Source organism: Loxodonta africana, chromosome 16 (genome assembly GCF_030014295.1).
Source record: "Loxodonta africana isolate mLoxAfr1 chromosome 16, mLoxAfr1.hap2, whole genome shotgun sequence".
Classification (NCBI taxonomy): Eukaryota; Metazoa; Chordata; class Mammalia; order Proboscidea; family Elephantidae; genus Loxodonta; species Loxodonta africana.
Genome location: NC_087357.1, coordinates 8,557,449 through 8,570,945, shown reverse-complemented (window position 1 = coordinate 8,570,945; position 13,497 = coordinate 8,557,449). Strand labels below are relative to the sequence as shown.

Here is a 13,497-nt window from a genome sequence, read left to right as displayed (position 1 = left end):
TCTTTATATGGTGTCTCCCCCTTGTGTGTATCTCTGGTCTGTTCTGTTCATTTATAACTCAGAATTGAGTAGGTTTAGGGCCCACTCTACACTGGTAGGAGCCCTGGTGGTGTAGTGATTGAGAGCTTGGCTGCTAACCAAAAGGTTAGCAGTTCAAATCCACCATCTGCTCCTTAGAAACCCCATGGGGCAGCTCTACTCTGTTCTATAGGGTCGCGATGAGTCAGAATCGACTTGACGGCAGTGGGTTTGGGTTTTTTTTGGTCCTATGCTGGTATGGTCTCATTAATGTAACAAAAGAAAACCCTTTATTTCTGAGCAGGGTCATATTTACAGGTACAGGGATTTCAACACATATTCTTGGGGGACACAGTTCAATCCATAACAGCTAGCTCTTCCTTTGTTTCAAAAGGAAAAAAAGAAGTGCATCCTTTTTTTCACAAAGTCCAATCTACACGAGTCACCTGGACCCTCACTGGTTCCAACCCTGAGTCCATCGTTAAGTTTGAGCAAGAGGTGCTCCACGGGACATCCAGGATGCAAATGGATCCTGGGGAAAGGCCATGAGACAGGAGCCCGTCACCCACCCCTTGCTTGCCACTGGGACAGTTGGTTTGCGGAGGCTGAAGCCACAGGGGTAGGGCACACAGCAGGGCTCTGCTCTGTGTTTTCTGTGCTACAGGAAGGAGCCGTAATCGCAGATGAGGAAACCGTTATGTTCCTAACTAGTTTTCCCGAGCCCTGCACCTACCACCACTTGTGACTGCCTGATGTGTTCCTCCCAGATTGGAGCAGTAAAAACTGTTGGAGACAGAGAACAATGGCACTGAAATGTGGCTGACGAACAACTCGCTGTCGGCATCATCCCTTTCCTGAAATATTGGCTCTGACATTTCTGAGGCATCATACAAGAAAAGTGTCACCTGAGAGACTGAATATAATAGCATTTTTAAGAGAATGCTTTGCAGCAGTTACACGCCTTTCAGAAACATTGAGGATTTGGGGAGTGATGGAAATCACGTTATTATAAAAAAAAAAAAAAAAATTACGTTATTATAGCCTTAGTCAAAACACTAATTATTTCGTAAAAGTTGAAAACCAGAGTTTCATCATACCCAGGCTTCTTCTCCAAGGTTACATTTTACATGTGTGTCCACCCGAGAACATTTTTAGAAATATGTTAGTTTAGGCTAATTATGAGGATGGTATGATTTTTAGCTATACTTATTTATAATAGCCAATTTGCTCAATGAATTCTGTATTGACTGAGTTATAAAGACTACTATGTAGAGCACCTGCTCAATTTCATGATTTTGTAAAAGTATTAGGAGGGTTGATAAACTCTAGATAAATTGCTGGTGTTAATGAGAAAACATCACAGATAATTCATTTAAGCATTCAATTTCTCGTGCATTCTTCTGTTGTGTGCTGAAGATGAAATGATGCGAATTATACTGGGGTGAAGTGAAAATAAACCAAGATTTCTGAAGTTAAAGGCAAGAGGGTCAGATTTTACAAGACCACTTTCTTGATAGGACCTGCCTCTAAATTTAATGATGTCACCCGAGATAAGGCTATTGTTGTTAGGTGTCATTGAGTCAATTTTCGACTCACAGGGACCCCAGGTGACAGAGCAGAGCTGCCCAGTAGGGTTTTCTAGGCTGTAATCTTTATGGGAGCAGATCACCAGGCCTTTCTCACTAGTCTGTCATAATCTGGGAGCTCTGCTGAAACCTGTCCCCCATGGGTGATCCTGCTGCTGTTTGAAGTACCAGTGGCCTAGCTTCCAGTATCACAACACACGGGCTACCATGTTGTTGTTGTTGTGTGCCATCGAGTCAATTCCGACTCATAACAACCCTGTAGGACAGAGTAGGATGGCCAGGGCTTCCTCCTGCCGAGCCACTGGACTGATTCAAACCGCCAGCCTTCTCCTTAGCAGCCAAGTGCTTAACCATTACCTCACCGGGGCTCCTTCTGAAATAAGATTAACTTCCCTTTTCAGAAACGAGATTTCCAGCCACTTCTTCCAGATTCAGAGCTTCTAAGCTTCTAAACAGAGAAACAGGCTGGTAGTCCCTGCAGCTTCCTGCCTGTGCCCTCACTCAGGCTTCCCTGGTTCACTCCCAGTGCTTTATAAGTTCCTCCTTGTCACCGCCAGCCCTGGAAATTTGGAAGTAGCAACTACTAACCAAAAAGTCGGTGGTTCAAATCCACCCAGCAGTGCCGAGGAAGAAAGGCCTGGTGATCTGCTTCTGTAAAGATTACAGCCATAAAAAACTCTGTGGAACAATTCTACTCTGTGACACATGGGGTTGCCATGAGTTGGAATCAAGTCGGCAGCAATAAGTCATAGGTCTCTAGGCGGCGCAAATGGTTTGTGTTCTGTGGGGGTTGCCATGAGTTAGAATTGACTCAAGTGGCAATGGATTTGTTCTCGCTCACTCTCTGCTCTCGAGACTTTGGAAGCAGCACACCTTGGGGGGGCGGGGGGCTGGCGCTGCTAGGCTAAGGCTCTGTGGAAGCAAACCCTTAACCAGCAGGGGGCGGTGCTAACCAATAAACCAGGCCTGACCAATGCTGGCGGCTCTGCTCAGTAGGGGTTTCCAGTGCTACTTCTGAGTTTCGAGCCAAAGGCAGGTACTTCAAATGCAAGGTACCAAGATTTGCAGCAAAAGCAGTTGGAATGGAAGAGACTAAAAAGAGGTTTTGGCAGTTGCCAGAAGCGCATCTCTTGCAAGGGGGATTTAGTTCTGGGGGTTTATTTTGGAAGGATTTTCATACCCCAGCTGTGCTGGATAGAATGACAGGTTGCCGTCCTCTGCAGAACTTGACAATTGTGTGAGACAGTTTAGAGAGTGGCATCATTTTTAGTACACAGAGGTGGGGAGAGTCCCAGCATGGAGGGAACCATGCCAAGGAGGCAGGGAAAGAGTCAGAGAAAATGATGCACACAGATGAAGCTTCCAAGTCACAGGGCTAGGTTCAAATTCTGCCTCTTCTTCATCTTTGGACTAGCTCTTTGACCTTGGGAACAGCACAGTTTCCTCGTCTGTAAAGTGGGGTTAAGGAGTGTACACATCACATAGGGCCATCTTGAGAAGTCAATGAGATAACACACATGAAACCGTTTTCGTAATCGCTTTCTTCGGGCCTGTTGTGAAGATGGTGCTCAGAAAATGTCAGCTGCTACCAAAATACTCATTATAATTCACAGTAGCAATATTATTATTATTTTAAAAACCTTCTGTAAAACACTCTCCTGATTTCTTTAAAAATCCTATCTAGAAAGGGCAGGTGAGGAGGTGAGAGTAAGAACACAGTTGTTTAGTTAAGCATTTTCTATTTTTGTGGTATCTTTGCCTGGTTTTGGTCTCAGGGTTATGCTGGCTTCATAGAATGAATTCAGAAATATCGCTTCCTTTTCTGTGCTTGAAATAGTCTGAGTAGTACTGGTAGGGAAGTCATCTGGGCCAGGTGTTTTTTTGGTTGGGAGTTGTTTTTTTTTTTTTTTCACCTTTTCAATCTCTTGTTATGGGTCTGTTCAGATTTTCAATGTCATTTTGTGTTAGTTTGGGTGGGTAGTGTGTCTCTAGAAATTTGTCAGTTTCCTCTAGGTTTTCAAATTTGTTGGAGTGTAGTTTTTCATAATACTCTGTTATGACCCTTTTTATTTCAGTTGGGTCTGTTGTAATGTCACCCATTTCGTTTCTTATTTGGGTTATTTGCATTCCCTCCTGTTTTTCTTTTGTCAGTTTGGCCAGTGGTTTGTCAATTTCGTTGATCCTATCAAAGAACCAACTTTTGGTTTTGTTGATTCTTTCTACTGTTTTTCTATTCTCTATTTCATTTATTTCTGCTCTGATCTTTATTATTTCCTTTCTTCTGGTGGCTGTGGGCTTCTTTTGCCGTTCTCTTTCTATTTGTTCAAGTTGCATAACTTATGTTTTGATTTTGTCCCTTCTTTTTTGATGTGCGCATCTAGTGCTATAAATTGGCCTCTGAGGACTGCCTTTGCTGTGTCCCAAAGGTTTTGGTATGATGTGTTTTCATTCTCGTTTGATTCTAGGAACTTTTTGATTCCACCTTTGATTAATTCTATTACCCAGTGGTTTTTAAACCAGACCAAAAACCAAACCCACTGCCGTCCAGTCGATTCCGACTCATAGCAACCCTATAGGACAGAGTAGAACTGCCCCATAGAGTTTCCAGGGAGTACCTGGCGGATTTGAACTGCCAACCTCTTGGTTAGGAGCTGTAGCACTTAACCACTACGGCACCAGGGTGGTTTTTAAGCAGGGTATTATTCAGTTTCCATGTAATTGATTTTTTTTCCTTACTCTTCCTCTTATTAATTTCTACTTTGATGGCATTGTGGTCAGAGAAGATACTTTGTATTATCTCAATGTTTTCAATTTTGTTGAGGGTTGCTCTGTGGCCTAGAATGTGGTCTATTCTCGAGAATGTTCCATGTACACTAGAAAAGAATGTGTACTTTACAGCTGTTGGGCGGACTGTTCTATATATATATGTCTATGAGGTTGAGATAGCTGATTGTGCTCTTTAGCTCTTCTGTATCTTTGCTGAGTTTCTTCCTAGATGTTCTGTCCTTAACTGAAAGTGGTGTGTTAAAGTCTCCTACTATTATTGTGGAGCTGTCAATTTCTGTTTGCAGTGCTGTTATAGTTTGTTTTATGTATTTTGGAGCCGTCATTGGGTGTGTAGATGTTTATTATGGTTAAGTCTTCATGATGGATTTTCCCTTTAATCATTATATAGTGTTCCTCTTTCTCTTTTACAGTGGATTTTGTTTTAAATTCTATCTTACCGGAGATTAGTATTGCCGTTCCTGCTCTTTTTGGGTAATTATTTGCTTGATATATTTTTTTCCATCCTTTGATTTTTTAATAAGTTCACGTCTTTGTTTCCAAAGATATGTCTCTTGTAGACAGCATATTGATGGATCCAGTTTTATAATCCATTCTGTCACTCTGTGTCTCTTTATGGGTGCATTTAGGCCATTTACATTCAGTGTAATTATCGATAGGTGTGAGTTTATTGCTGTCATTTTGTAGTGCTTTTTTTTTTTGTGGTGCTAACATTTTCTTTGTTCCTTTTACTCTGCTGTGCTAAGTTCCTTTTGTTTGTGGATTTCCTTTTCATTTCTTTTGTTCTAGATTTTGTTTTTATTGAGACTTTATGTTTTTCTCCTTTATTTTGATGACCAGGTTTGTTAACTTTCTTTGTGGTTACCTTGAAATTTACCCTTATCTTCTTAGGTTTGAACCAGTCTATTATTACTTGGTTTCACCTTGCCTTCCTCTCCATTAGAATGTTCTATACCTATACCATTTATTCCCTCTTTTATTGTTCTGATGTTGTTGTCATTTACAGATTAACCTCACTGGTTCCTTGTTGCAATTGTATTGGTTTTGGATAGTCCTCAAGAGTTCATTTCAGAGGTTGGTATCTGGCTGGTACTATCTTGTGTCCTAAATTCAGGCTGTGGTCTGATGTTGTTTGTTCTCAGACCAAAGGACTCCCTTTGATAATTCTTGTAAGTTTCGTTTGGTTTTTACATATTCCCTTAATTTCTGTTTATCTGGAAATGTCCTAATTTCACAATAATATTTGAACAAAAGTTTTGTGGGATGTATTATTCTTGGTTGGTAATTTTTTTCTTTCAAGGTTTTGTATTTGTCATCCCATTGCCACCTTTCTTTCAAGTAGTCAGAGCTTAATCTTACTGTTTCTGCTCTGTATGTGACTTTTTGGGGTTTTTTGAGCTGCTTTCAGGATTTTTTCTTTGTTTTTGGTTTTAGCGAGTGTGACTATGATATGCCTTGGTGTTCTTCTTTTGGGGTCTGTCCCATATGGGGTTCATTGAGCATCTGGGATGGTCAGCTTTTCATCATTCATAATTTTAGGAAAGTTTTCTGTCAGCAATTCTTCAATGACCCTCTCTGTGTTTTCCATTTTGTCTCCCTGTTCTGGAACTCCTGTCACTTGTAAATTTTTGCTTTTGAATGTATCCCACATAAATCTCAGGGTCTCTTCATTTTTCTTCATTCTTTTTTTCTGATTTTTCCTCATACAGAGTTGTATCCAAGCATTTGTCTTCAATTTCACTGATTCTGTCTTCCATTATTTCAAACCTGCTCCTCAGCCCTTCTATGACACTGTCCATTTATGAAATCTTGTTATTTATCCTCTGGATTTCTAATTGTTGTTTTTGTATGATTTCTAGTTGTTAATTTATTTTGGCATTTTGTTCCTTTATTAATTTCCTGAATTGTTCTATTTTTTGGTCTGTATTTTCCATGAATTTGCCTGCCTTTTCCAAAATTTTGTCTATTTTTTCCTCATTTTTGTCTGCTTTTTGCTTCAACTCTTGGATTGCTCTGAATATTAGAGATTTGAATTCCCTGTCTGGTAGTTCTAGTGCCTTTTCTTCTACTGGAAAGTCATCTGGTGTTTTACTTTAGACGCCTACTGGAACCATCCTGTCCTGTTTCTTTATATGTTTTGATATTGTCTGCTGTCTTTGGGACATTCAGTAATTTTCTTCATTCCTTGATCGTAGATTTGTTGGTCTCATCCTGCTTTTTTGTTTTATTTGGTTATGGCTGAGCAGGCAGGCTGTGCATTCTTTGTTCTTTGCTCATCTGTTGTCATGATACTTTTCACTTCCTTGTCCAATGGGCAGTGCCAGTCACTCAGCTATGGTGCAGCCGGGCAGGTTCAGCTGAAGGGGAGCACCTGGGATGGGTAGTTTGTGGCATGTACTAGGGCCAACAGGGCAAGCCAGGAATCAGTGCTGGGCAGGTTCCAATAGGCCATGCTTGTGCCACTCGGGGATGTGATGTTCACTGCACAGTGCAGGTAGGCAGGAAAGAAGGGGGGAGGTTATGATGTATGGAGCTAATAGGGATATGGGAAAGAGGAGAGCAAAACAGGAGCAAAAACAAACAAGCAAAGAAAGAAAAAAAAGAGTGCTAAAAGAGGTTGCCATTGGAGTGGAGAGAAAAGAAACTGAGAAATGGAGAAATGAAAAAGAAAGAAAAAATAATTAGATAAAAATATGGGAAAGAAAAGAAAAGCCCCAAGGAGTTCCATGTTCCCACTGGTCGGGCTGCTAAGACTGGGAAAGTGGCTTCCAGGCTGCGTAGTATAGCCTGGCTAGAGGGGATATAGATGTCACACAGCACCAATATTCAGGAGACAGGAAAAGAAGATAAGTATAGAGAGACAAAAACTGAGAAGTGAAGAAAGACGGAAAGGGGAAAAGAGAAAAAAGAAAAAGAAAGAAATGTCCCCAGGGACCCCACCTTCTTGGCTGCTCAAATTGGGGGAGTGGCTTCTAAGCCATGCAGTGCAGCCCGACCAGAGGGGCTCCTAAACTGCAAAAAGAAAAAGGAAAACAAAAAAACAAAAAACCCTGGGATCCCACCATAATGGTGATACAGGCAGGGGGAATGGTTCCCCAGTCAAGCTTGGCTTCACAGCCTTTCAAGAAGAAGCAAAGATGGCACCTGGGTCCATGTGTTCCAGAGAAAGGAGAGGGGGTGGTAAGAGGCACAGAAGAAACCAAAAGAGACGGAAAGAACCAACGCCAGCTCAGGGGCCCGACCAGTGTGGGCAGGGCGAATCCAAGCAGCCTGAGGCCAAAGCAGTTGCCTCCCAGCCAAGAGACTGTAGCTGGCAGGAAGCAGAGGAGGCCAAAGTGGGGTTTGGGAAGCATATATCACTCATTACTGAGTGCTCCGTCTCCTGCTGGGAACTTCATGCAGCTGCTTTCCTGTATTCCTTGTCCATCCATCTCTGATGTGGGTAAGGCGACTCCAAGTGGCACAGACGCTGCACTTGCCAGCCGGCCAAGCCACTGCAGCCAGCCAGGAAGCTTGGAGGTAGAGCAGCAGGGAGAGAATGGGGAGTGGGAAAGTGTGTGTCGCTGGTTACCGGGTGCTGTCTCCTGCTGAGAGTTCTGTGAAGCTGCTTTCCCATGCTCCCTGTCTGCCAGTCCCCGACAGGAGTCCAAGATGGCGGATCCATGCTGCGTTAGCTGATGGGGCCCTCCACACGTATCTCTCCTCACTCTCTGTCCTTTGTCATTTTTTAATTCCATTTGGTGCTTGGCTGAGTTCTTTATCTCTTCATTTGACACTGTAGGTTCCAGGAATGTTGTTTGTCTCTGTCTTACTTAGTTTTTCGTGTCTTTGCTGTGGAGGGACGGTGTGATGCTTCTGTCCATGGCACCATGTTGGCCAGAAGTCTAATTAAGCATTTTCTAAACCAACAGTGGCCAAAGACGGCAGAGTTTTCCTGTTTTTGCAGTTTCATATTCTGATACCTATGTTTGGATTTCCTTCTACTGTAGTCGTTTGGGATGTTACAGAAACCACTCTGCATTACTCCCAGAGGTGCCGAGTGGTAAACTCTCCTCCCTCAGGTGTGGGAGATGAAAGGCCCCAGGAGACCCTCTGCACAACCCTCCCCCTCCATCTTCATCCACCCCTGTTCTCGCCACTGTGCCCAAAGTTAGATGCTGAGTCTCCAGAGTCTGAGCTCTGCCCTTCCCCAAACTAGGTAACAGTTAGCTGCTAAAGTCCTCAATCAACCTACTAGATTTGCCTGTTTGTGAAACAGCCTTTATCATTTATAACAGAAAAGTTGTGACTACAGGCCTTAGGTTGTTTGGATTTTTTGAATAGCTTTACTGGTAGCATTTGGAATACAGTCCACTGTCTAGACTAATGGCTGGAAATGTATTCAAAATTGTGGACTTCAGATGAGAAAAGGATCCACAGACCCAAAATCCCTAAATCCTGTGCTCAGACCCACAACGACCTATTGCTTGGATTTCGTCCACTCACGTTCATTTTAGAACCCTTTAATAACCCTGAACAATGCATTTCTTTATTCCTAGGTCAACACAAGATAAAGTTCATTCCAGAAATGGTCGGCCCAATATTGGAAATGACGCTGATTCCCGAGACGGAACTGCGAAAGGCCACTATCCCCATCTTTTTCGATATGATGCAATGTGAATTCCACTCGACTCGAAGCTTCCAAATGGTAAGGTAACTGTGCGTGGTAACTGGCCTGGGGTGTTGTTGAGGAGACAAGTCTGAAACCTTAAAAGAGACTTCTAGATAGCTCTAGAGTTAAAGGTGTTGAATGTGGAAAAGATAATTCCCTACAGCTTCAGAGAGAAAAAATCTATGCCTTTCCTTGAAGAAGCTTGTCATTCTTTCCACACAGCATTACCAGAGAATTGTGCTCAGTATTTAGCTTTTACTCACTTATTTTTATCTGGATTTACGTACATGTTAAACTCTAGCTGAAAGACTCTTTTCCTTCTTTCTTGGTATGTGCACTTGTGGAGTGTTTAATCAGATGTCATCGCACTTTTTTTAGCATGACTGCTTATGAGACCATTGTTGCCTTGAAGTCCAAAGTCTTTTGCTTTTATTCTTTTAAGTGTGTGTCTTGGTCCTTTACTTATACAATGGAATTAATGAGAATTCCTCAAAGAAAATGTATGTTAACTGCTCAAAACATACTGTAATACCATGAAGGATGAAATCTGAAGAACTTATGTGTAGGCAGTAACCAACCTTCTTCCTGGATTCTATGAGAAGAAGTATAATGTATATGTACTCATGGGGGGTACACCCCCCTACACACACACTACACACACACACACACACACACACACGTACACACATTGGCTTTCTCCTTATACCAATGGTTTGGCCATGATGCTTTCCAGAAGGCCAGAGAAGGATCTCAAGAGTAGGGAGGCCCTCTAAATTGAAAACTTTGTTGTCGTGTTAGTTGCCATCAAGCCAGCTCCGACTCACGGTGACCCCATTTACAACAGAACAAAGTGTTGCTCGGTCCTGCACCGTGTTTTTTGGTATATGCGAGTTTATTGCTGCAGCCACTGTGTATTTTGAGTGCCTTCCAACCTAGGGGCCTCATCTTCCAGCACTGTATTGGATAATATTCTACTGTGATGCATGGGGCTTTCATTGGCTAATTTTTGGAAATAGATTGCCAGGCCTTTCTTCCTAGTCCTTCTTAGTCTGGAAGCACTGCTGAAACCTGTCCACCGTGGGTGACCTTGCTGGTATTTGAAATACTGGTGGCATAGTTCCCAGCATCACAGCAGCACACAAGCCACTATAGTATGACCAACTGACAGGTGGTGAAAATTGAGAACGACCTCCTTTGAAATATTATAGTAATTCAGGTAAGTGAATATACTAAGCATTTTACTTAGATCTTTGAGGAATTTTGAGAATTCCAAGACTGAAAGGAAACCAAAGCTACATAAATCTTGATGGCACAATTTTATTGCGATGGAATATTTAAAGGGTAGATAGTTTTCCTTACCCTCCTCTGTACTTTCTAGTTAACAGGAGCTTTCGGTAGTTTAGAGATTTTTACTGGTGAGTCTTTGTCATTCGCGCATCTAGCAAGGAGCCACGAAGAACCATGTTGCTACTTCTTATAACAGAAAAGAGAGACGCAAAACTAAAGACCCTGTGCTGTAAGCAGGAGCTGACTTTAGGTGCTGAAGTCAAATAATGGGGAGGAAAGTAAACCCACCCGAAGCAGATATTGTGAGAATTTAATAAAATCAGCCCTGTAAAGCCCTCTCAGCACAGTGCCTGCGCTGTAGATGGTGTCTGTTTGTATTGCTCTTATTAGACACAGCTGGAGGGCCAGTGGTGGTTCAGTGGTAGGGTTCTTGCCTTCCATGCAGGAGTCCCGGGTTTGAGTCCCAGCCAGTGCACCTCATTGCGCAGCCTCCATCAGTCTGTCAGTAGAGTCTTGCATGTTACTGTAATGCTGAACAGATTGCAGTAGAGCTTCCAGACTAAGGCAGACTAGGAAAAAAGGCCTGGTGATCTACGTCTGAAAATCAGCCAGTGAAAACCGTCTGGATCCCAGTGGTCCGATCCTGCATGGGGTCACCATGAGTCAAGGGGCTGACATGAAGGCAGCAAGCAACAATGACAACAACAGATAATCAGAGCTGGAGCTTTGCTCTGCATCTTTGCTGAACACAGGAGGCAGCCCACGTGGTGGTGGCACTAATGTCTGAAGCACCCCTGTGAGCCAGCACAGTATACAAGCCTGTGTGTGGATACATCTTCTACGGATGGCCCTGAAGCCCACGCGTTTAATTCCATCTCATGAACTACGAACAATTTCACTAGCCTCACTTATGACTCACTTGGATGTATGCAAATAAAAACAAAACAAGAACACGCAGGTCCACAGAAAGAACACACAGTAGGCCAGGCGCGATCAGCTGCTTTGATCGTAAAAGCCCAAGGCTCTTAAAAGGAGAGCATGCCTCTCTGATCTGTTAATCTGTCCCTGTGAATTGGAAAAAGACCCATTTTCTTTTCTGTTGGGATACCTCAATATTTTTTGTTGTCGGCATACCTCAGTCTACCAGACGGAATACCAGTGCCTGGGGGAATTTAAGCCCCTCAAAGTTCATTATCCTACTTCCCAAACCTGCTGCTTCTCTGTCGTAACCATTCCTGCCCAGCCTCCTGGTCATTTGGTTCTCGGTCTACAAGTTATACTGGTCCTTGCCTGCTGTCTTGGCCTCCCTGGGCAGGTGGTTGCCAAGACTTGTCAATTCTTCCTCTATCTTGTCTCCAACATGCACCTGGTTTTCTCAGTCTCTTTTGCTCTAGTTCAAGGCCCTCCAGGACCACAGGGTTTGTCCCTCAACTTGCATTATCTTCTCTGCTCTTGGTTCAACTCATACTCTGTTGGTCTGGCCCCTGTACATAGTGTCAGTAAATACTTGCTCAGTGGGCTCATTACGGAACACCAGTGCACTGTGGTCGCTGCCTGTTTCTTCATCCCAGGGAACTTCTAGGATCAGCATGGCTGGCTGCCGTTTAACTAATCTGCCACAAATCCAATTATCTAACCTTATTAGTCACATCAACAAGGGTTTAAATTGGCTCCACTTTGACAGCAGATGTGCAAGCCTAATGGAGTGAGTGGAAGACATTAGGGTTTTGGTTTCTACGAAACAGATGACATACCGTTTTTTTGAAAGGTTGCTGTTAGGCTGCTCTCCAAAATGTCAGCAGTTCGAATCTACCAGCCACTACTTGGAAAACCTATGGGGCAGTTCTACTCTGCCCTAAAAAGGGCCGCCGTGAGTCAGAATCAACTCAAGGCAATGGGTTTGTTTTTTGGGGGATATCTTTTGGAATAGGAGCCCTGCTAGTGCAGTGGTTAAACACTCGACTGCTAACCAAAAGGTCAGGGGTTCAAATCCACCAGCAGCTCCATGGGAGAAAAATCCGGGGATCGTCTCCCATAAAGACTACAACCTAGAAAAGCCTACGTGGCAGTTCTGCCCTGTCCTATAGGATCATTATGATTTGGAATCACCTCAACAGCACACAACAACAACATCATGACTTTTGGGGTGGGCTTTAATATGCCATTGTCTGTGAAATACATAATCTGTCTGGACTTCGTTAGGCTTAAAACTGGAGTGGAGAGGGGCCCTGCTGGATCCAGAAGGAAAACCTGCCATTTACTCAAGATTAAGACTGCCTCACGCCATTATGGAAACAGCAAAACACATATTACAGGCTTTCTCAAGCTCCCCCGGAGAGGCTGCTCTTGTGTCCTGCCACCACAGTGAAGGGCATTTCATTAGCCTGTGCTACTCTTATATTTCCCTGAGAGTCTCTCTCTTTCCAGCCCCCACTGTTGCAAGAAAGAGCATGAATCCTCTTGGAGAAGAGGTGTGTCCTTGCCCTCGCCCTTGCCCTTGCCCTTGGCATCACCAGCCTGGCCTTTCAGGGTCCCTGCAGTGAGTGGTCCCATTGGTGGTGGGATGGAGCAGCACACAGCCATCCATCCATGTGTCCCCTTGTCCCCTGAGACGCCCTTTCCAGAGCTGCTGCCAGTGCCTTAAGTCAGCTCAATGCCATTTGTCCTGGCAGGTACTCATAGGTGACCAAAAAAGCCCAGCAGAGGCTGAGGACTATGATTCCCTAATGCCAGAGGAAAGTCACCTTTGAGGGGCTGCATTGTGCAGGAACCTGAGACCGCAGGGTAGAGCTGATCAGATCAACATGGAGGAACTTGGACCAGACAGAGCATATGGAAATAAGAGGTCCTCATTTTATATACCAAATGCCCTTGAGTTTTTCTAGCAACCTTCCCACCTAAATAATGACATGCGTCATTACGGGCTGGTACTTCAATCCTGGCTATAGCAGAGTGATGGTCCATTGAAGACATCACAAGAGACTGGTGCTGTACGGGAGCCAGTGAAGAGCTCAGCTGCTAACCAAAGGGTCAGCAGTTCAAATCCACTAGCCACTCCTTGGAAACCCTATGGGGCAGTTCCACTTTGTCCTTTGGGGTTGCTATGAGTCGTAATTCACTCGACGGCCGTGGATTTTACTGTGCTGTATAACTGTCTTAGTTTTTTAGTGC

General features: G+C 43.6%; 1 protein-coding gene across 3 annotated transcripts in view; it reads left to right on the top strand.

Moving 5' to 3' along the window:
* The window catches only part of DOCK1 (dedicator of cytokinesis 1), a 542,476-nt gene that overhangs the window by 439,865 nt on the left and 89,114 nt on the right, over positions 1-13,497 (top strand). For all 3 annotated transcript variants that reach the window (XM_064269186.1, XM_064269185.1, XM_064269187.1), the window contains exon 33: positions 8,927-9,075. In XM_064269186.1, the coding sequence (XP_064125256.1) occupies positions 8,927-9,075 (149 nt within the window). The remainder of the gene's footprint in view (positions 1-8,926; positions 9,076-13,497) is intronic.